Raw genomic sequence first — 24258 nt, 5'->3', positions numbered from 1 at the left:
TTAGATCTTTATGTTTCAAGGTCGCGTTGTAAACTGGAAGTATCACGTGACCCAAGGAAGGCCAGAGGGGTCCCAAAGCATGTCCACCCCTGTATAAGAGAATTATTACCCAAGTTAATGAATCATTAGTGGTTGACATAAGGTGGATTAGGGAGGATTAAAGTTGATTAGAGTGCTATTAAAGGAGATTAAGGTGGATTAGAGTGCGTTACGAAGGATTAAGATGCATGAATAAAGGTTAAGGTGCGTCGAGGAGGATTAAGTCGGATTATGGTGGATTAAGGTGAAGTGTTGATGAAAGGGTATTAAGACCGATTGGGGTGGATTAGAGGGCCTGAACAAGGATTAAGGTGGATAGAGGAAGAATAAGGTCGATTAATGTGGATTAAGGTGAATTGGGGTTGATAGAGGAGGATTAAGACCGATTTGGGTGGACTAGGGTAGATTAATGTGGATTAGGGACCATGGAACTGGATTAGGTTTGATAGAGGCGGATTAGGGTGTATTAAGGTAGATTGGGACCATTAAGCAGGATTGAGTGGGATTAACGTGCGTGAATAAGGATTAAGGTGGATGACGGTGGATTATGATGGATTACGGTTGATAAAGGAGGATTAAGACCGCGTAGGGTAGGCTAAGTTGCATTAGGGGTGATGTAGGTTGATTAGGTTGTATTAAGGTGGATTTGGAGTATTAAGGTGGACGAAGGAGCATTAAGGTGGATTAGGGTAGACTAAGGTGAATTGGGGTTGATTGAGTATTAAGACCAATTAGTCTACCATAATCCTCCTAATGCACATTCATCGACCTCAATCCTCCTTCATTCACTTTAATCCACCGTAATCCATGAAAGTCCTCCTTAATGCACCCTAATCCACCTTCATCGACCTTAATCTACTCTAACCCTCCTGAATGCACTTTAATCCTCCTTAATCAACCGTAATGCTTCCTCATTAACTTTGATACACCCTAGCCCACCATAATCCTCTTTAATCCCTCTTAATCCACCCTTATCCTTCTTTATGCACTTTAATCCACCATAATCCACTATGATCGTCCTCAATGCACATCAACGCACCTTCATCCACCCTAATTAACCTCATCGACCTTAATCCAACCTAGTCCTCCTTTATGCACCTTAATCCACCTTCATTCACCCTAATGCACCTTCATCGACTTTAATCCACCTTAATCATTCTTAATACACGCGAATTCATCTTAATCCAATCACTAATCAATCATTACTTTGCTAACCATTAATCATCTCTTATACGCGGCTGCATATGCTTTGGTTCGGTTCCCGCCTTCCTTCGGTCACGTGATATTTTCTGTAGCTCACAACGGGACCTTGAAACAGAGGTCTAAGGCTTTCGCTTAATAAGCCACACACAAAGGGATGTGTCACAAGCAATACTAGATCAGACGCACGAAGTAAAGCGTCTGATCGTCTGACAGAAAAATTGTCTGGAGTATAGAACTCGCCTCAAAGCTCCCTTTAAACGAGTATACCCCGCTCCTACGGCTTTAAAAAAAAAACCAACCTCCTCATAAACGTTGCCTCCAGCATTATGGATGCTGTTATTAACAATTCTCAAAATTTTCAACCCCACTGGGGAGCGCAACTGGCCCAAAATAAGACACCTCCATAGAATCCTTCAGCCCGTCCGCGGGAGCCGAGGAGGAATAGCGTGCAGTGCGCAGCCGGCGGGCGAGGAGAATCGAGGAGGAAAGCGCCGTGAGGAGGAGAGTGTCGCTACTTTCAAATTATCAAGGGGCTCTAGCGCGCGCGCGCTCAGTGCTCTTTATGCCCGATGCGTGATCCTCTTCAGGCGCCTTCTTGCTTGGCGGCTCCAAACGTATTAGCTGGCCAGTGAAGTCTGTTTCACATGATGCGATCTTCGTCGCACCGGAAGCGCGATTTCCGTCGTTTGCAACGAAAATCGCAGTCGCAGTGCAGACCCCCCGATTTTCGACTGCGACCTATCTGTTAGTGAAGGCTGTTTCACATGCTGCGACTGGAACGACGAAAACCAGTGCAGTCGCACGCGTCGCAATGCGATTTTTAGAGGGCCCATTTCACATGATTGCGATTTCTACAATGCGACTGGTGCGACACCCAGGGTTGCTTACTGCCAGGTTTCGTGGCACACGCTGCATAATTCATTTATTGTAACGAATAAAACGTTTACAGTATAATATTATTGACTTTTCTTGATTAGAAGCAAATAATTCACACCTTTAGTAATTTAAAAACGTGTTAAGATTTGTTTTGGAGTGCGCAACGGCGGTCTCTGAAGTTCAGTGCGACATGGCGCACACAAACAGCTGTTCGCAGGTGGTTCAGCGCTGTGTGTTATCTCATCTGCCTTCTATGACCGTTTCGTTCTGCCTGCGTTACAACAATCTACAAAATTACCTATCGACAAGTTCATTTAGCTACCCTCACCGTATATGCAGTATTCCGAATTCGGCTGCCACGAAGTCGTCGTGTCCCAACAAGATCCTCGCGCTACCCGTGCTCGGCGTCAGCTTCTGGAGAAACGATGTGTGCATATTGCTCGTGATTGCGCACACGCGGTGCCTGCTTCTAGCCATATTCTTGCGCCAAACGCAACAACAAGCACCAACCCGAAAGCCCGCTTGTGCCCCTTGTCAATTGTCAATTATATGCTGTTAAAGTTACTGCGATAATTGGTCTTATTTTCAACAATCCAACATGTCACCTTTTGCAACGTTTCCTTATGCACCGCATAGGTCATAACCTTAATATCACGTAATGTTTATGCACTACACTGTTCACAAGCTATACCGAAATGCAAACAACAGTTAATGTAGATGCACACTGCGAGCCATCAACACAGTGACGTTTTTTGAGCAAGGAATGGTGCGAGGTGTATGCAGATGAATGAATGACATGTGCTTATGTACTTATTTATTTATATACCTCGCAGGCTGCAAGGTTGCAGTATTAGGTGAGGGGGAATAAAAAAGTAGTTACAAAAGAAAGAAGGACACAACATTAAGAAAAAAACCAGCAAGGAAGCAGCGCCAACACAATGCACTAACTAGCCCAACATGTTTTACTGGCACAATATTATACAATACTTAACAAATAGTAACAGAAAAAAAATTACTGCCCATGCACCCTGTATAGATGTTAAACCAGCGAAGCTGAAATGTGTGGCCCCGGTGTTTATCACTGAGTAAATTCCGATGGTTTATTCAAGTCTTTCTCTATTATTGGTTATGTCTGTGTTTCTTAATGAGGTTATGCACACATTTGGCTTCGGTTTATCACATTCTTTATTTGGAATGCCACACATCGCGCTTCGCAAGATCACCATCATGGAAAGGGCAATGAGTGGTTCATTGTTTTAATACAGCAGGTCCATTAAAGTCTTTCCGAATTATGTTACGCATTTGTGTTTTGTAATGCGTTAATCATAGTATTTATGACTCGGTTATGCACTGTAGTTACCAAGTGACACACTGGGGCTGCACATTTAATTTAATTAAATACAGTGACACATTTTATACCTATTGGGATGTCGGAGAGAGACTGCTGCATGCGCGCTCTGCTGCGAGAAAGAAACGACGGCACTATCAGTATAGTTAATGGCCCGCCACACTTTTGCTGCGAGATAATTATGACATCATGATCTTGTCTTAACGCCGTCCCCCTCGGTGCCCCTTCCCTGCAATAATACATAGATAAATGTATATGTTTTAAATGCATAAGCATTTCAGTGTCTGCCCAACAAGACATTTCTCCGTCCATCATGTAAGACAAATGCAATGGCTCATACTCCTACAGTAGGGTGTTTGTGATCGGACCACGAGTGTTTCGCCTAAGCATATAGAGCTTCATTGTAAAAAGAATGAACACCTTTCTGCTAGCGACCAAGACGATCATAAGGTGTATTAAGAAATGAAAGTTTATTGAACATGCCGAGTAAATGCTGGTTGACAAGCAATAAATCGAATTTACAAAAAAAGCAGAATCAAAATCTGATGTGTGTCCTTAAAGACCCCAACAGCAAACGCATCCATCTCTGCAAGTGTATCAGAGGTCATGCTGACATAAGATTCTCCCAGTGTCTTTAGATCTACAGCTTCCATAATTTCTCTAGGCAGCTGATCTCCATAGAATGCTAGCTTTTTCCTCTACAATGCTTCCTCGACATCTGAGCGTGCATTGTAGAGGAAGAAGCTAGCATTCTGTGCAGATCGGCTGCCTAGATAAATTATGGAAGCTGTAGATCTAAAAATGCTGGGAGGATCTTGTCAGCACGGCCACCGTTAGAAATGGATGCATTTCCTGTCAGGAAACACATTAATGTTTGCTTCTCCTTTTTGTGTATGTTCGGTTTATTGCTTGTCAGCCAGCATTTACTTGGTGTGTACATTAAATTATTGGTAGTTAGATCATCTCGGTTTTCTTGTTCATCCTATGTGTTCTCTGGCGCCGTTTGCAGCCAGGCTATTCTTTATTTTTTTAGACTGCAGCAGGTCACTTTAATGGCCCTTATGATGCTTCTGTGTAGCTTATAAAATATTTTATTTGGCCAATGTAGTAAGAATCTATAGTGTGGCGCAGTAAGAACAGGGTACACTAACTTCTAATTAAAATGTTTATTGTAAAAATGCAGTTATTTATAAAGGTTACCAGAAAGTAGTACAGCAATAAAACCTGATAAAAACTAGTGCTTGATGAAACCAAACATAAGAACGGGAAAGGGAGAAAATACGTATAGATATACAAGTCCAGGGAAAAAACCCATTGTGATCACCAAGTGCGCATGTGACTACTTTCCAAGAAACTTTTTTTTTTTTTAGTGGCATGGAACTGCAAGAGTGTGCTTGCATAAGCAAGAGGTCAGTCTGTTTATTGGAATAAGGACAGTGTTTCTTGAAAGGCGCGGGCATGGAGGATTGGCAATTGTAATGATTTTTTTCCTGTACTTGGAATTTTTCTGTATTTTCTTTCTGCAACCTTTTTATTTATATTTGGCCGTAATAAGCACCAATTTTTATTTAGCCTTCAAAGATATATTTTTTTTCTGGTAATTTGTATAAATCGCCACATTTCTTGAATGAACCTTATTTGAAAGTTAGTCCTCATCCATCTCTAGTGTCATTCTGTTGATGCTGCTTCATGCTATGCACCCTTGCAACGTTTGTGTGTGTGTGTCTGTGTGCGAGCGCACGCATGGATTTGGATGTGAAATGAGGCCTTCGGGCGGAGGTATCATTCTTCTCCTGTGCAGCCTCATGAATTCATTAACTATAGTGCAACAGAAATACGATGGACAAGAACGAAGTGAACACGCACAGCGTTTCATTCTTGTTCGTTGTCTATCTGTTTTGCTTTAGTTAATAATGAATACCCACCAACATGTCCAGTTTTCAGTTCTTATGTCGGGCTTATAAGCCCGTTTGTGTCCTGGAATATCTGCATGGCTATGTATCCTGTAATTTAATTCTTGGCCAGGTGCTTGCAAATCGCGTGTCAATCTCCTGATTTTCCTGACAATCTTCTGCAATGTGCAGGCCCAGACAGTTTATGGTGAATCCATGCAGGTGAGCAGGGTGTAATTTGCACTACAAGTGCTGCTTTGATTGCTTTCAGTTCAGCTTTTTTAGGTGTAGGATGACCTGGAATGGTACTCACTTATATGGGGTTTAATTTTATGTAGTCTCATGCTACTGTTACACTGCTATTGCCACATCAGTGTTCTATATGTGCCTGATGTTTTCTTGCATCTTCATGATTAGCGACCTCCCTTGTGTGTTTGGCAGTTACATATAGTCTCCTGGTCTAATTGTTTGCCCCCATATTACACGATATGGGCCTGTTGTGTTCCAAGTTCAGGTGCTCCCGAGGTTGTTTCTGATGGGAGGGGTAGTCTTCTTTGCATCTCATATACTAGCTGGCATATTATCTTGGGACCAGGTACTGAGCTCTTGAGGCAAAGAATTTGTGCTGCAGGTTGAAACTCTACTCTGTCTAGGTGCTTGTTCGTTTGCTCTTTCTCATAGAGGTCTTCAAGCATGGCAAAGTCAGAAAAACTTGTTATTACCCGATGCCTGTATTCGATGAGTTGTCTTTTTTGTGCGCTACTGGTAATTCATACCGTATAATACCTTGGACACAAGCACAGCATCGGCGATTTTCCATAGTATCCACCCGTCCACCTCCCATGATTTCAAGATTATGCTTTTCACCAGGTGTAGAATTTGCGTCCAGGCATGGCATAATTGTTTCACCCACGTGTTGGCTCTGCCGTCATGGTCTTACACTAGCTGAGGATTTGTGGATGTTGACTTGCGGGGATGTTTGCCCAGTTATGTGATGTTCAGCATGATGTATTACTGTTAAAAGCCTCTTCACTATCTTCATTCTTTCATAAGTGGTATTACACAATGCCCTGCAATAAAGTTTCTGCTGCTTATGGGCCATTCATATCTGCCAGAACGGACAACTCTTGAAAAAGGTTTTCTTTGTGCTGTCTGTGCGACATAGTATGAGCATTCATGTCTTGACATTTATACATCTGTAGAACCAGCTTCCTGACAGAGTACTTGCTATAGCTGATTATGCTTATTTGTGCAGTGCTGTTGAACAATACATATTGATGCAATGAATGTTTACACACTCGAATTATCACAAAGATGGTTGTTTTACAATTGTGCCCTTTGCTTTTGATTGGTGTTAGATTTTGCATAAGCATGCCCCCCAATGCAATAGTAGTTGGAAGTTTAAAGGTTCAATAAAAGGGGATGAACTAAATCTAAGTGTAAGAGCTTTTTTTTACCTATGGCTCCCATCAAAATGCAACTTCCAAGGCTGGCAATTCAACTCTTCGCCTTGTGTTAGCAGCGGAATGCTATAGCCACAGTGGCAGGTGAATAAATTGAAGAAGAATACTTTTGTTTATAATCTTTTTCTTGCCTGTATGTAAATAAAATTTGGGATAACTTTGTCACTGCAAAACAGCTGTTTGCGGTCCTTTATTGAATAAACCACATATTGTGTATAGTTGAAATGCAGAAATTTGTTCTAAAATCCCTGGGTGATATGTTCTTGCAAGTAGCATGATATTTAATTACTTATAAAGATGATAACCACAGTGGATATCGTTATATGGGTTTACACACTAATATATGTGATCACAAGCTTATTAGAAACATGTAAGACATGAATCTTTCTGCACACTTGATGAGCGGTGAACGTGCAAGAACTGCTTGTACTTAAAAGATTCAAAGTTTCACAGGAAGGGATGCAACTGGCTGACTTTGATGAACGAAGGCGAGTCAAGAGAAATTGAGCCTACCCATCCCGCGCAATAATGGTTCGGTTCATTATCGGCGAAGCATGCGCGTAGCACATAGGCATCTCTCATTTACAAAAGTGACACGCAGGTGTGAGGGTAAATGTTCTTCATGCTCTCATACACTGGATTGTACATGGTTGTGTGACGTAATGAACACTTCAGAAGTTGAGCAGCGGGGTGCCGTGAGGTTTTTGACAGCTGAAGGTGTTTCCCTAAAAGAAATTACTCGCCGTATGGCTGCCGTGTACGTTGAACATTCCATTTTAGTGGCCACTGTGAAGCGTCGAGGCAAACGGTTGAAAAAGGACGTGAAAGTTGCAAAGACGATCCAAGACCAGACCATAGTTATCGTGCAATCACCCCCAACGCAATTGCAAAGGTTGATGAGCTGATTAGACAAGAACGGGGGATAAGCATAGATGAACTGGTAGAGCGTTTGCACATCAGTCGCGGTTCCGTTCACACCGTAATTCATGAACATCTCGTTTATCGGCTCTTGTGCGCGCAATGGATGCCCAAGATTTTGAACCACCGACAGAAGAAGGTTCGGCTCTGCCTTGACTCATCTGATCCGCTATCACAATCAGGGTGACGACTCCTTGTCTGCAATTGTGATAGGGGACGAACCATGGTGCCACTACTACGAGCCTGGAACACGACGACAAAGCTTACAGTGGAAACATTCGAATTCATGTCCACCCCCAAAAAAAGCAAAGGCCGTGATTTCCGCCGGGAAGTGTTGTTGATTTTTTTTTTCGATCGTCAGGGGCCATTACTGATAGAATTTGCTAAAGCCGGAGAGGCTATCAATCGTTTTCGATATTGTGAAACGTCGGATTGGCTGCGTGTCGCAATCAAGAAGAAACGACGTGAAAAATTGATGAATGTGGTCATCTTGTTCCATGACCTCGCTATGGTTTTCGGCTGCTGAGCACGAGGACGCGGAATTGAATCCCGCCCACGGCGGCCGCATTTCGATGGGGGCGAAATACGAAAACCCCCGTGTACTTAGATTTAGGTGCACGTTATGGAACCCCAGGTGGTCAAAATTTTCGGAGTCTTCCACTACGGCGTGCCTCATAATCAGAAAGTGGTTTTGGCACGTAAAACCCCATGATTTAATTGTTAATTGTTCCACAACAATTCCCGTCCTCACGTTGCTGATGTGGTTAATACAAAACTGGCATAGTTCAAGTGGGAAACGCTGCAACCTGCGCCACACAACTGAGAGCTGTCGCCTTGCGACTTCCACATCTTGGGACAAATAAAGGAACAGCTCAAGGGAAATGGATTCGTGTCGGACGATGACGTAAAAGAGTCAGTTGCAGATTTGTTGAAGCAGTAACCTAAGAAGTTTTATGAGACGGGAATCACCCGACTCCTTAGTCAGTGGGAAAGATGTCTAAATGCTCATGGAGACTACCTTTAAGTAAAGTACACCGTTTGTCATATATTCACATTGGCTAACTTTCATTTGACTTGCGCTCGTATATTTTGCAGAACAGCTTTATACAGGTGCTCTCTATTGGGACAATAATTTCGCTGCAATTACTCACGATACGCGACGGTGACAGCTGCTCCTGCGTAATACATTGGAATAAATGACAGCGTCATTGAGATTTTTCACTGCCCGTTGCATATGTACAAAAATGTAAACAAGGTTCTTCATTGACAAAGTTTCATAAATATATTTGTCCTCAACTTTCCGCTGTTCATTTCGTGGCCTTTACATTCTTCATGTCATTGGCATGCACTGCTTTGCTGGTTTCGAACTGATATAGTTTTAAAGATGGTGTGATATTTTCTTTACTTATTAAATAGAAAATAACAACGAAGCATTGATATGAGTTATTTTGAGCACAATTTCTGGCACATACGAGTATATCTTTTCATGGAAAAATACATATATTACTTATTGTGACAGTGCGTAGCGTTCAAGAAGTCGTTTGCAGCATCTTTGGCAATGGCAATGCAGTTATTATTCATGTATTTAATCCCTCGACAAATTGTTTAAGAGGAAGCTTTAGCTCGGGCCCGACTCGGACGCAGCCTAATAAAATTTGAAAGTGCGAAATAAATAGAAGCACGACGTTTACGAACTAATAGCTCTTCATCAATAACAGATATCGCGGTTCTTCATACGGCATCTATTATAAGAGTCAGAGCGGTCAAATTTCGTATGTCAATTTGTATATTACGTGAATTGGTTACGTGGTACACAAGGGTTCTGGAAAAGCCGTATTTCGATAATACTAAATTGCTTGAGATTCATTTGTAACATTTCAATTTTGTCCGCTGTAGATATACTATTAGATGCAATTTACAGAATTTGGATATTATTTTTCGTTGTTGAGTTACAGAGTATTAAACGTAATAGTTTCGTATACTGAAAATTTGCTATATTTGCCAATTTTTAATAAAACATTTCCAACATAAATGAAGAATTCGAAACCAGAAGTCAATATGATTTAAGTTTTTCTTTTAAATGCAACAAACCTCGTCAAATTTGGTGCAGTGGTTGCCGAGAAAAACGAATTCACCTTGTACATCTATTTAGATAGGAGCACCCAGGCTAAAGCTTCCCCTTATGGCTCTTATGGAGGAGGCCAAGCTGCAACGTCGAGCGTGCGCTGCATTGATCGGCTCCGGGCTGTAGGTACGGTATTCGACGATATTAAGTCAAGGACGTTGGCCAAGTGATACGAAACACGTCATATTGACACTTGTATTCCAGTATGACGGGGTGCAGCGTACCAAACTGCACAAACCGCACGGGAGGTGGCAACGCTTTTGACGCGGTTCCGCGCGGACGGACAGTCATGCGCCGGCGCCTCGTATGGCTACTGCGTATAGTAGCCGAGACCGGCCGGCTCCGAAAGGGATATGCGAGATGCGGTCGCCTTGTTTACGGAGGTGAGTTTGCCTTGTTTACACTAAAGCAACATTTATCTCGTGTAACATCCCTGTTAACGCTGAGATGCGTATTGGTGGCATGAAAGGTTGTTCACTTGTGCGATTTTTGGCGTACACGTGAAGCGCGACACAGACGCGGGACAACGAATAAACGACAGGTCTGTGTCGCGCTGCACATATACGCCAAATATGTTAACTTACCAACTGGCCCAATTCGCTGTGTTGCTCGTACGATTGTTCTGACTATGCGGCTCTAGAACAGTGTTTTCAAAACAGTAACTACCAGCGGATACAATTTGCCCGCTGCGCCTTGGTTTTTCGCTCCTCTGTTTTCTTCTAATTTTTTGTCGGCGTACTCATTTTCTATGTAACGTGGATTGATGTGCTAGTGTTCGTTGATTTGTGTAAGCGAAAGCCTCGGTCGCTCCCGCTGATGAAACAGCTGTTATGGCTTCATCATTTACCGCCCGCAATGTCTTGCTTGTGCGATCGGGCTTAGTAGACGTGAGCAATGTAAAATTAGGCCTGTATGTTTAATAAGCGCTGTGTAATAGCAAATTGACCCGAGTAGTATGAAAAGATCAATAAAAAGATGGCTGTGGCTTAGCTAAGGTTAAGCCCAGAATGCGAAGCATACTAGCCTTTATTTTAGTTGTTGAACCACTGTTTAGCCTGGTGAACTGCTGTTGCTTGGCTATATTTGGTTCGGCTAGAAACAACTCATGCGTTACTCTGCTTCGCCTTCAAGAGTGGAACGCGACAGTGTTCCCGTCGACCCGCCAAGGGGAGTAAGACAATGGGCTACGGCGCAGCGACTACGCGGTGGCGCGGTGAGCGTCGAGCAAGGCAGCGTTCGGCGCGGCAACGAAATGTGCGCCTGAGCAAGCGACGCACGCCTGAGCCTTAGAAACAGCTCGTTTCTAAGGCAACACCGCATTCACTAGAGGCGCTTTTGTACCGCTTTGAAGCATCGTACTCGTGGCTCAGTGGTAGCATCTCCGTCTCACACTCCGGAGACCCTGGTTCGATTCCCACCCAGCCCATCTTGCAAGAGTTGAGCCAAAGCCACCTAGAAACAAGCGCAGCTGCTTATATACCGCCGCGACGCCGCGAGCGACGGCGCGAGTTGGAGCCCCTTTTCTCCTCTGTCGTGACGTCACGGTGTCACGTGGTCAGCCTTGAAGGGCGACGGCGCGAGTTGGAGCCCCGTTTCTCCTCTGTCGTGACGTCATGGTGTCACGTGGTATGGCATGGGGTCACTAAAGGTCATTGAAGGCGACACCGCCGCACCTGAGGAGCTGGGTTGAGCTCTAGTAATATGCTTCGCATAAAATGTGTTGTCATACTACAGTCTGCAATGTGTGAATAGGTACTTTGCAAGTTTACCATCATGGCGTGATCAGTGCAACCAAAATAACCTATTGTTATTCTTAATAAATTGTTGCCTTTCCAGTTGCTTTGAATTCCGCCCCCAACGCTCCAAGAACCAGCACTTTTGCCTTTCTGCCAGCAGCCATTGGTCATCCATTCCCTTGTACGAAATAAATTTTATCTAGACGCTCGTTCATCTTGAATCTTTTTCCACTTGTAGATTTGTTGCTACTAATCAGCTGGTTAGTATGCGGTATGAATGAATTGCAAAAATAAGCTTCGCATAAAATGTGCGCATGTGAACATTTGAAGTGAGTTTAAATCTACGTGCCGGCACCGCACATATGGAAAACCTGTAGCTGCTATGAACGACTGATAAATGACACTCTGTTCACTTCTCTGTTTAATTCACGTTTTTGAAGCGAAAAAAAACACCTGTCGCTCATGCCAAAACTTCAAAGCTTGTCGCAGAACAATTTTGGATTGGTGGGTTGCTCAAATACCGGCGAAAAACTTAACTGCGACACGGTTCTAATCATTCGCCTGCAGAACTCATGAGCAGGAGCAATGACAGCAATGGATCGCGGCCGGTGCACGAGAAATTTAATTTTCTCGTGCTTTCTGTCGTCAACTCGGTGTTTGTTGCACTCGATAATGTTTACACGGCTAAGGGACGGAGTTGATCACAGGCTACTGCTATTCCAGTTGGGTTTGTCCGCAGTTCAGGATGCGGGGCAAAGGCATTCCGCTTAGGCTCTGAATGCCGTCGGCCGCTTCTTTGCCCCGCTGTTCAAGCTAGGGTGCACGACTGTAACAGTGTATTGTGTTGCATGTTAAAGCTGCTGAAGGTTGCAAGCACTGACTTTGTTAGGTTTATGCGGCCGGTTAAATCGTCGCATTAGCTGTGGCGCAGCTCATGCGCTTTCGTTATCTATTTCATACGTGACTTCGCGCGTTGCTCCACGCAGGACTACACTGTTGATATCTTCAAGTACGCCGTTCTCACCTCGCCTGGTTTGTAAGGGGCTTAGATCACGTTGTCTTTTGCTGAAAAGGTTACAGGAAAGTGCTACAGCTTCATTAATTTTGCCCGAGGACATTTTCGACGTTGCGGTTGCTTGAGAAATGTGTTATAAAAAAGGTGGATAAGGATTGCTGTTAGCTGCTGCTTATAGTATTGCTGTTCGATTGTCGCGGAATCGCTCGCGTCATTTTTATAAAGTCACCTAAATGGTGTCTGAGCACACTTACCGTGCAATGCCCATCGGCATTGTGTAATCAACAAAAGCATTTCTCATTATCTTTTGCTGCGTAGTAGTGCAATGCCTATGCCAGAAACGACTAAGCCCAGCCTTACTGGCAGCGCCCATCTGTCGTGGCCGGCGCTGCTCGACCTTTGAACGCTTCGCTTCTTTCTTACGCAGCAATAGAAAAAAAAAGAACTCGAAACTTAGTCAAAATTCACCTTTCTACGTTTCCAAGCAGGTCAGTAAGGAAATTTCAGATTGCGAAAAGTGCAGGGAGAAGTGCACTTCGTTAATGCCATCGGTGGTGAAGCACAAACTCGAGCTTTCCTTCACCCGTGCGTTTGGTGGCTTCGTTGACCATACGGTGCACGCATTTCCATTAACAAATTCGTGATTACTCTTCCTAAAATGACTTTGACGGTACTTATACAACGATGCCATGGACATTCATCGGTAGCGCTATTACTACAACGTGTGCTTCCGTCGAGTTGTGCAGAGTCGTTTAAGATACAAATCTGCCCCAACGACGTTTGCCGATTATTCAGGTACAGAAACAGCATTACCGCAGAGGTAGAATTAAATAAAACAATTGAGCCATCGCCCTAGGTAACAAAACGAAGCGGCTAATTAACATGAGCGGGTACTTCGCATAACTCGGCTTCGTTGCGCATGTCTGTGGTACACACCCGGCATTTATACGAATTGATTTGTCCCACACTCCGGTTACATCCTGTACATGTCCGCTGTCATGGAGGCCTCCGCTTTTTCTGCATCTGTCATCGCTCAAGTAGCAGTCTGACATTCGAACAGTGGAAAGATGGCAGCTGGGAACTTCAACCACACTTGTGTCAAAGTGCTGTCGTCTGCTACTGCATCCCGAGCGTATTTCGGATAACGCCCGCTAAGTGGACATCGGTGATGCCTCTATGGGCGTCTTGAGCTGGAGTTTGAGGTATAGTAGCGGCGCCTGGTGGCGGCGCGGGGAAGGACATCTGGGTCGTACCAGCTTGGGTCGTATTGAGCCCTGGCTGTGGCGAAGCACGTTTCTAGGCCGAGTTTTGCGTCGATTCGCACTTTTTTCTACCCTGTTGCGAGTGCGAAAAGGCTCGTCACTTCTCACAGACCACGTCGACCACGCTGCGAGCTGGCCGCAGCCTATAGTTTAACGAAAACGGACTCTCCGTGTGCCGTGGGACGTAATGCTGGAAGCAGAAGGAATCGGCGACGCCGATCCGGAGGGACCTAGCTCAGCATCGAAAAAGCGTCACCGTCGATACTGCTGCGTCGTGGGCTGCCATGAACAAGAAGGCCTGAATCCCAACATCCGATTCTATCGTTTCCTTCAAGGCCTCACGAAGCGGAGTGTCGGGCGCGCTGGATAACTCCAGTTCGTCGCGCTGGGTAAGCGAAACTTCGCGCCATGCTGACTGCTTCACCTGTCTTGAAGCTTGCTTGATTATAGATCTGCGTTCTAAAATTCGGTCTTTTGCACCTACAGTCCCGACGGCAGACCGACATAACAGCAGGCATAGCTGGTGATTCACGATTCGAAACCCGGCCATAGCGACAATTAACAATTCGACCGGTGCGAAGTGGTGAAGTGCCCAGGTGTGTGCAAATATCCACAAATGGCCGGGCTGATTAGGTGACAATTCACTTCCCCACTAGAGCAGCACAGGTTAGAGAGTTAAATGTGCTCATACTTGACGTCAAGCCAGCATGTTGAGGCAGCGCAGCAAGATAGCATTGATTACAGCAGATCGATGTTCGAGCGGTGTCATTAAAAGCTACATCAAGCGAGCAGCGTACGAGCTCGCGCTGCAGCGCGATTCGCACGTACGTGCGAGCTCATATGCATTGCATCAATCATTACCAGTTACTAAAAGGGACAGATGGCCGCTACTACAACGCAGGCATAACTACTTGTTTAGCGGCATGCAGTCAACAAAGATTGCAGGAGACCCGCCGTTTCGCGGCATGTCGAAAGACCGCTGCCGTCGCGGCACGTACCGTCGTGTGCTCGAGCAGTTCCGTACACATGATGTCTGCTTATCGCTGCTGTGGATTCATTTATAGCAAGCATTTCCTCGCGTTTGTGCGCCTGAATTAAGCAGCGTGCAAACCTTACCTGAAGTTCCACTTCGTACGCGACTCGCTTCACTTGCGATTGACACCGCGCTAAAGCTTCGCCGCTTAATTCTTGAACGGCGTACACGTATTCGGCACTGCATAATTCCTTGCCTTTACGCAGCGTGCCACCCCTGAAAAAATCTTCGGTGCCCGATATTCGCTTCAGGCCGCGATACAACAAAACCGAAAGTGGCGGGTTCATATTGTAAACGTGCTTTCCGAAGCAGACGACCGAGCTTGGTACGACCCATTTTAGGACAGAGGGCGCTTTTTAGCACCTTTTTTGCAGCGCCCCCTGGGCAATGCAAAAGCCCCACAGGCGGTGCACTACGCGTCAGGACAAGAAGTCACAATGGGAAACAAAAAGAAAAAAGGTGCAGAAAAAGAGATCAATGAAAGCGACATGGGAATGTTCACCATTGCAATGAGAAGGATAGCTATGTACAGTATTTCGTCAATCAATCTAAAGCTGCTTTTCTCAGCGCCATCAATGCTCTCTTACCTGGTAACTAAAAAGCATAATAACAGGAAAACTAAGCGCGATTCTCTACATACACAATATTTCACATCCCCGTATTATGATCGAAAAATGGCACGGTGCAAAAATCTATCTTTTTTTTCGTTTAACCTTTAGCGATTAAAGCCTATGCGAATGAGCGAATGCCGCAAAGAAGTACAATCTAAGAATACGTGCGCCGTAAAGTATGTAAATAGACCCGTACGATACGTAGATGACTTTTCAGATGTGGGCAGCCATACGCTGGGCAAGCTAGATGCTGCATTAACACCAGGTTAACAGCGAGCAGGTATATTGACATGAATGCTCCAGTCACCAATCAGTTTGGCGGAACATTCCGCATGGTACAGCTGCAGCCCTATATTCAAAAACCGTCACTTTCGCTCGATGCTTTTCGAAGAATGCGCGGGAAGTTCTGGAAGCCTAATAATGCGAAGCATTCTTTGCCTCATTCTTGTCACTTTGCCGTAGGTAGCTAGCTAGGTTCCTGTGTCACCTCGATTTAAGAAAGACAATGTGGAACCAATGGGGTAATCGAGCTTCTGCCGTCGAGCACAGGAGCCGGTTGCTCTAACCATTAGGCCACGACTTTTTCTTATTCCTGTATAACTTTAGTGGAATACATTCGCATTACAGTGACATTTCCGTTCGAGTGGCTTTCTTTAAACACACACACACCAACTTCAATAAAGAAATGAAATAGCGGAAGTTAAAACTTCCTCAAACCTGCAAGATTACCTTATGCGACGAGCCAGTGTGGCGGCTGAGGTTGGGCTCTGCAGGCCTCAGGGATGTATGCGACGCTTTCAGTAATTTTTTTTTGTGAACTTAAACTGCGCTAGGGATGAGACACCAGCTCATACAGACTAGTGGAGCTACTCAAATATCACCTGCCAGGTGCGAATTCGGACTTCGCGGTAGACATCGAGGAGCTTTTCTACTCGATTCCCCACGAGGACCTGTTCCAGGCGGTTCGCGGTTGCATTGAACATTCCGAAGTGGTAGCGTTCCAAAATGCCAGTGGTGCCTCCATAGGGGAGTTCATAGAGTTGTTTGAAGTGTACATTACCTCAACCATCGTGAGGTTTCACGATAACTTTTATTTACGTAATCGACGTATAGGTATTGGGTCAACTGTTGTACCGGTACTCATTGAGATCTTTCTAGTCAACCCGCCGTGGTTGCTCAGTGGCTATGGTGTTGGGATGCTGAGCACGAGGTCGCGGGATCGAATCCCGGCCACGGCGGCCGCATTTCGATGGGGGCGAAATGCGAAAACACCCGTGTACTTAGATTTAGGTGCACGGTAAAGAACCCCAGGTGGTCGAAATTTCCAGAGTCTTCCACTACGCCGTGCCTCATAATCAGAAAGTGGTTTTGGCACGTAAAACCCCATAATTTAATTAATCTTTCTAGTCGAATTAGATTGCTTGTTGTCACGGGTGATTACTGACGACCGCTTATTTTGTGCCTTTAGATACTTGTACGACTTTTTAATCCTCTTAAATACTAACGCTGACGATGACCTTGAAAAGGTAGCGAAGTACATTCTTCAGTCCTTCAAGTCCGCAGCCGCCAAATTGAATGTCACCATGGAATTGCCCGAGAATACCTCTTTGCCGTTTTTAGACATCTAGCTGTTCTCTGATGATAAGGACCATCTTGCTTCACAGAAACCAATAAACAACGAAATGCTGCGGACTTTGTATCCTTACTGCACCTGTATTAACATTTGCTTTGAAAGGTAATTAACTCTACAGCTAGTAAATTAAGTAAATTATTTGCTTGCTATAGTGGCACAGTGACAACGTACCTCCTGCACCGTCATGTAAAACTCGTGCAACAATGCGAAAAGCAGGCAAACAGCCTGTTCTTGCGGGGATAAAACAGCAGAAATGATACGTTAAAGAAAAGTAAATCAAAACTATGCAGTGAAGTCAGCCAGTTGCATCCCTTCCTGTGAAATTTTGAATCTTTTAAGTACAAGCAGTTCTTGCACGTTCACAGCTGATCAAGTGTGCAGAAAGATTCATGCCGTACTGTTTCTAATAAGCTTGTGATCACATATATTAGTGTGTAAACCCATATAACGATATCCACTGCGGTTATCATCTTTATAAGTAATAAAATACCATGCTACTTGGAAGAACATACCACCCACGGATTTTAGAACAAATTTCTGCATTTCAACTATACACAATATGTGGTTTATTCAATAAAGGATCACAAACTGCTGTTTTGAAAAGACAAAGTTATTCTAAATTTTACTTACATAATCATTATCAGCCTGGTTACGCCCACTGCAGGGCAAAGGCCTCTCCCATACTTCTCCAACTACCCCGGTCATGTACAAATCCTGGCCATGTTGTCCCTGCAAACTTATTAATGTCATCCACCCACTTAACTTTCTGCCGCCCCCTGTTACGCTTCCCTTCCCTTGGAATCCAGTCCGTAACCCTTAATGACCATCGGTTATCTTCCCTCGTCATTACATGTCCTTCCCATGCCCATTTCTTTTTCTTGATTTCAACTAAGATGTCATTAACCCGCGTTTGTTCCCTCACCCAATTTGCTCTTTTGTTATCCCTTAACGTTACACCCATCATTCTTCTTTCCATAGCTCGTTGCGTCGTCCTCAATTTAAGCAGAACTCTTTTCGTCAGCCTCCAGGCTCCAGGTTTCTGCCCCATACGTGAGTACTGGTAAGACACAGCTGTTATACACTTTCCTCTTGAGGGAAAGTGGGAACCTGCTGTTCATGATTTCAGAATGCATGCCAAACGCACCCCAGCCCATTCTTATTCTTCTGGTTATTTCAGTCTCATGATCCGGATCCGTGGTCACTACCTGCCCTAAGTAGATGTATTGCCTTACCACTTCCAGTGCCTCGCTACCTATCGTAAACTGCTGTTCTCTTCCGAGACTGTTAAACATTACTTTAGTTTTCTGCAGATTAATTTTCAGACCCACCCTTCTGCTTTGCCTCTCCAGGTCAGTGAGCATGCATTGCAATTGGTCTCCTGAGTTACTAAGCAAGGCAATATCATCAGCGAATCTCAAGTTGCTAAGGTATTCTCCATCAACTTTTATCCCCAATTCTTCCCACTCCAAGTGTCTGAATAAATCCTGTAAACACGCTGTGAATAGCATTGGGGAGATCGTATCTCCCTGTCTGACGCCTTTCTTTATTGGGATTTTGTTGCTTTCTTTATGGAGGAGTACGGTGGCTGTGGAGCCGCTATAGATAGCTTTCAGTATTTTTACATATGGCTCATCTACACCCTGATTCCGTAATGCATCCATGACTGCTGAGGTTTCGACTGGATCAAACGCTTTTCCGTGATCAATGAAAGCTATATAAGGGTTGGTTATATTCCGCATATTTCTCTATCACCTGATTGATAGTGTGAATATGGTCTATTGTTGAGTAGCCTTTACGGAATCCTGCCTGGTCTTTTGGATGACAGAAGTTTAAGGTGTTCCTGATTCTATTTGTGATTACCTTGGTAAATACTTTGTAGGCAACGGACAGGAGGCTGATCGGTCTATAATTTTTCAAGTCTTTGGCGTCCCCTTTCTTATGGATTAGGATTATGTTAGTGTTCTTCCAAGATTCCGGCACGCTCGAGGTCATGAGGCATTGTGTAAATAGGGTGGCCAGTCTTTCTAGAACAATGTTCCCACCAACATTCAACAAATCTGCTGTTACCTGATCCTCCCCAGCTGCTTTCCCCCTTTGCATAGCTCCCAAAGTGTTCTTTACTTCTTCCGGCGTTACTTGTGGGATTTCAAATTCCTCTAGACTATTCTCTCTCACATTATCGTCGTGGGTGTTACTGATACTGTATAAATATCTATAGAACTCCTCAGCCACTTGAACTATCTCATCCATATTAGTAACGATATTGCCGGCTTTGTCTCTTAACGCATACATCTGATTCTTGCCTATTCCTAGTTTATTCTTGACTGCTTTTAGGCTTTCTCCGTTCCTGAGAGCATGTTCAGTTCTATCTATAATATAGTTCCTTATGTCAGCTGTCTTACGCTTGTTGATTAACTTCGAAAGTTCTGCCAGTTCTATTCTAGCTGTAGGGTTAGAGGCTTTCATACATTGGCGTTTCTTGATCAGATCTTTCGTCTCCTGCGATAGCTTACTGGTATCCTGTCTAACGGAGTTACCACCGACTTCTATTGCACACTCCTTAATGATGCCCATAAGATTGTCGTTCATTGCTTCAACACTAAGGTCCTCTTCGTGAGTTAAAGCCGAATGCCTAATCTGTAGCTCGATCTGGAATTCCTCTATTTTCCCTCTTACCGCTAACTCATTCATCCACTTCTTATGTACCAGTTGCTTCCGTTCCCTCCTCAAGTCTAGGCTAATTCGAGTTCTTACCATCCTATGGTCACTGCAGCGCACCTTGCCGAGCACGCCCACATCTTGTATGAAGCCAGGGTTAGCGCACAGTATGAAATCTATTTTATTTCTAGTCCCGCCATTTGGGCTCTTCCACGTCCACTGTCGTCTAACCCGCTTGCGGAAGAAGGTATTCATTATCCGCATATTATTCTGTTCCGCAAATTCTACTAATAACTCTCCCCTGCTATTCCTAGAGCCTATGCCATATTCCCCCACTGACTTGTCTGCAGCCTGCTTCTTACCTACCTTATCATTGAAGTCGCCCATCAGTATAGTGTATTTTGTTTTTACTGTACCCATCGCCGATTCCACGTCTTCATAAAAGCTTTCGACTTCCTGATCATCATGACTGGATGTAGGGGCGTACACCTGTATTACCTTTAATTTGTACCTCTTATTAAGTTTCACAACAAGACCTGCCACCCTCTTGTTAATGCTATAGAATTCCTGTATGTTACCAGCTATATCCTTATTAATCAGGAATCCGACTCCTAGTTCTCGTCTCTCCGCTAAGCACAGGTAGCACAGTACGTGCCCGCTTTTTAGCACTGTATATGCTTCTTTTGTCCTCCTAACCTCACTGAGCCCTATTATATCTCATTTACTACCCTCTAATTCCTCCAATAACACTGCTAGACTCGCCTCACTACATAACGTTCTACCGTTAAGCGTTGCCAGGTTCAAATTCCAATGGTGGCCTGTCCGTTCCAATGGCGGCCTGTTACTTACATACAGGCAAGAAAAAAAATTACAGACAAAAATATTGTTCTTCAATTTATTCACCTGCCACTGTGGCTATAGCATTCCGCTGCTAACACAAGGCGAAGAGTTGAATAGCCAGCAATGGAAGTTGCATTTTCGAAGTACGAGCAACGATGCAGCAAACTACGGCTGCCGACTTTCCCGAGTGCATTTAGAAAGGCCGCCACCAGTCCGCCGGGGCACACTGCGTGTACATTGGACGCGCGCTTGTGAACAGTTGACGATTGCGCAGCTGTTAATAATTTTCTCTTCTGTTGCACCTCGTGTAGAAACCAGCGCAGAAAAGCGAATGATTTCTCTAGTTGAAGCCTTACTGAACTTACGTTACAGTAGTCGTTGTCTTCTTCGCTACTGAAAGCATCGCTCATCCCGCTGAGATGGTTGGTCTTACGGCTGAAGATGTTCGGAGATGATGACGTGTCTTGCCCTGCATTCACAAGAGAAAGGAGCAGTGAACGATCAGCTTTTACCGCCTCTACTTTTAATTTGTTTCTGACCCATAATCAACGATCTTAGCAAACATGCGTCATAGCTGGACCCTTCACTCTTGTAGAATGTCGAGTCTTAGTTCTATAAAAATAGTAATGCTATTTAACAAACCTGCATGACTAATCAGACTGGGTCAAAACAATGTTAACTGAACTTATTGATGCTTATGTTATGAACTACTTAATTATCCGAATAAGCAACATCGAACAACATATAGTCGGCGCCATTCCCTAAAACCATCGGGTAGCTCACGGTAGTGAGAATAACCGGCAACCGCATGCCCAAACTGTAGTAAAATAAGTCACGAATTCAGGGAATATCTGCTCTGGAACTGCATTGACGGTCGTGGGAACACGGGTCGACGAGTTCTGACCAAGGAGGTGACACTGCGGGAAAGCTCGTGTTGCCTGGCACTTCCAAACATGTACAGTCCCTGCGATTTCCAACGTGGCAGGCAAGCACCAGTTCAGCGTCAATTGCTGCTCGTGCAGGACCGGGCCATAACCGCCTGCAACAAGCCTGCACGGGCGATTGCTGAGAATGTTGGGAACTCGACCTACACGAAGCCTGCACCCAGCAATTGCAGGGGCTGAGAGGGACCTAACAGCTTTCAATTCAGGCCCTACACATACATCACAGGTGATAAATAAAAACGAGCCAAAATACGTAAAATAGAGAAAATACAAGAACTCGATGCACTATACCCAACCTTAGATGATAGCATGCAACTCACATAAGAGATATCAAGGCAAACGCATCAGCCGGACAATGAGACCCGAATAAGAACTGCATTAACAATAACATCGTTTAGTAACCTAGGTCGCCTAGAGCGCAACATTTGCGATCGGCAGTTAGTGCGCGATTGTGGCACGTCCCAATAGTTTGCACTTGTTGTATTGCAGGGAGCTTCGTGTTGCTTCTAGTGAGTCGTATAACTAATGCAGTTTAATATCCTTTTATGCTCATTTCTTTAAGCAAGTACTAAACAGAACACTAAGAGGGTGTTTCCTTTCGCTGTCTTAAGCTCATGAAATAAAGATGCTGAAGGATAATCATGTGGGCTCGTCACTTTACAGCGCGAAGAGGCTTCTCTTGCGGAATGTACAATCTGTGGATATTAGTTCGAGAAGTCGGGCCGCAGACAAGACAAAAAAAGTGAATTACTAAGTATTTAATAGAACGAGATAGGTAGTTTAAGGAATAAAAGCTTTCAGTTATTTGCGGAAGCTTACTGGTAAGGAAATTTATGGCTATACCGGGTCATGGCATGATAAAAAATACACCTAAAGATTTTACCGAACTTACAATTTCAATTTTAGAATGGTTTATGATTAAGTCATCCTCCAAAATAAAATTCAGTAACCGCCTCCTATAGAGGGTGAAGCAACCTACATCGGCGAATTTGCCAGTTTTAGGAAAACTAAGAAACAGCATCAGTACGACGTCAGGTGGAATTATTAGAACCGTGTCGCCGTGAAGTTTTTGCTGGTATTTGAGCATCCCATCACGAGAAAATCATTCTACGACATACTTTTAAGCTTTGACACGATCGACAGGTGTTGCTTTTTTCGCTCCGAAAACGTGAATCAAACAGAAAAGTGCGAGCAACTACGCATAAAACTGCGGCGGGCGACTGTCGACTTTGCCGAGTACATTTGGTAAGGCCGCCACCAGTCCGTCGGAGCACACTGCGTGTACATTAGACGCGCGCTTGCAAACAGTAAACAGTTGGCAGCTGTTAATCATTTTCTCTTCTGTTGCGTCTCGTGTAGAAACCAGCGCAGAAAAGCGAATTATCTCTCTAGTTGAAGCCTTACTGCATTTAGGTCACAGTAGTCGTTGTCTTCTTCGCTGCTAAAAGCACCGCTCATCCCGTGGGGATTGTTGATCTTACGGCTGAAGATGTTAGCACATGATGAAATCTGAGAGTTCAGAAATCAGAGTTATATAAGAGTGTAGAGCCGTACGGCCCGTCGGTAGGGCGCGGTCCATCGTAGGAGGGTGTAAGACGTGCCTTTACAGCATCTCGTCCGAGTAAAACGTGGTTCGACGATGCAAGATCCGGGTGCACATATATACCCAGAGGACCAGCGTCGCAGGCTCCCACGGAATAGCGCGTGCCGTGCTTGCCCAACTTAATTTCCTCATCTTTCTGCATTGGCGACCTTCAGCGCCCGCGCGTAGCGGCGTAGGTGGGCGCTACAAGAGCCTTGACTACATGAACAAGGACTACGAATTCATGAAACAGGAATGCGCACATTTGAGGAAGGGAAATGCTGCTTTTAGGGGGAACACCCTAAGACGCAACGCAATGCGAAATTGATTGTTTGAGAAAGTTACTGCAGGAAAATTCCAGGCCCCTGACAGCTCAGGATCAATATTCTCGCAACAAAAACGCACAAGTCAAAGAGATTCCAGGTGCTGCAAATGAAAACCTTGTACACCTACTTGCCAAAATTGGCGATGCCCTGGGAGAACCGATAACTGGATAAGACATAGAAATAAGCCATCGCTTGCCGGCACGGAGTACCACTTCACGCAGTAACATGTTATTAGACGAAAATGTTGCAAAACGCAATGAAGTGTGCTTCGACGAAAACGCTCTTTCCTGACACAGCAGCGGTGACGGCCAAATTGCCGCTCCGAGTGCAAACAACGTGGTTGTTTTAATCGCCGAGCTCACACGGATGCTGTCATTAAGAAAGCACGAAGCACAATATTCGGGGTGGGCGAACTCGGATTTACGAGCAAAGAGTCGGTTTTCGTGAATGAACACCTATGCCCGCAACTGAAAAAGTTGCTAGGCATGACAATCACCTGTAAACTGGAAGTGAACTAGCCCTGCGCCTGAGAGGCAAAATATGCGCGCGTCAAACAGAAACATCACAGGTATAATTCAAATCACATGTGAAGCCGACTTGCAAGATATGCGCGCAGCAGTGGGCCATCTCGTGAGGCGTAAGGCTACCTGATCTGCTCCTTCAGTTTATTTGCTTCTTGTTTTTTTTGTTCTCGTAATGGTGAAAGCACCTCGTGATATGGAAAGACCAAGTGAGGACGGACACTGCGTTTTTT

General features: G+C 44.6%; 1 protein-coding gene across 6 annotated transcripts in view; it reads right to left on the bottom strand.

Moving 5' to 3' along the window:
- LOC129382171 (uncharacterized) overlaps positions 1 to 24258 on the bottom strand; it is a 431723-nt gene that overhangs the window by 174561 nt on the left and 232904 nt on the right. For all 6 annotated transcript variants that reach the window (XR_011893257.1, XM_072287040.1, XM_072287041.1 and 3 more), the window contains one exon: positions 21018 to 21121. Coding sequence is in view for 5 of the 6 variants with exons in the window: in XM_072287040.1 (XP_072143141.1) it covers positions 21018 to 21121 (104 nt within the window). In the remaining variant the exon portion in view is untranslated. The remainder of the gene's footprint in view (positions 1 to 21017; positions 21122 to 24258) is intronic.

This window comes from Dermacentor andersoni, chromosome 3 (genome assembly GCF_023375885.2).
Source record: "Dermacentor andersoni chromosome 3, qqDerAnde1_hic_scaffold, whole genome shotgun sequence".
NCBI lineage: Eukaryota > Metazoa > Arthropoda > Arachnida > Ixodida > Ixodidae > Dermacentor > Dermacentor andersoni.
The sequence above is the reverse complement of the archived record's forward strand: the minus strand, read 5'-3'. Positions and strand labels throughout refer to the sequence as shown.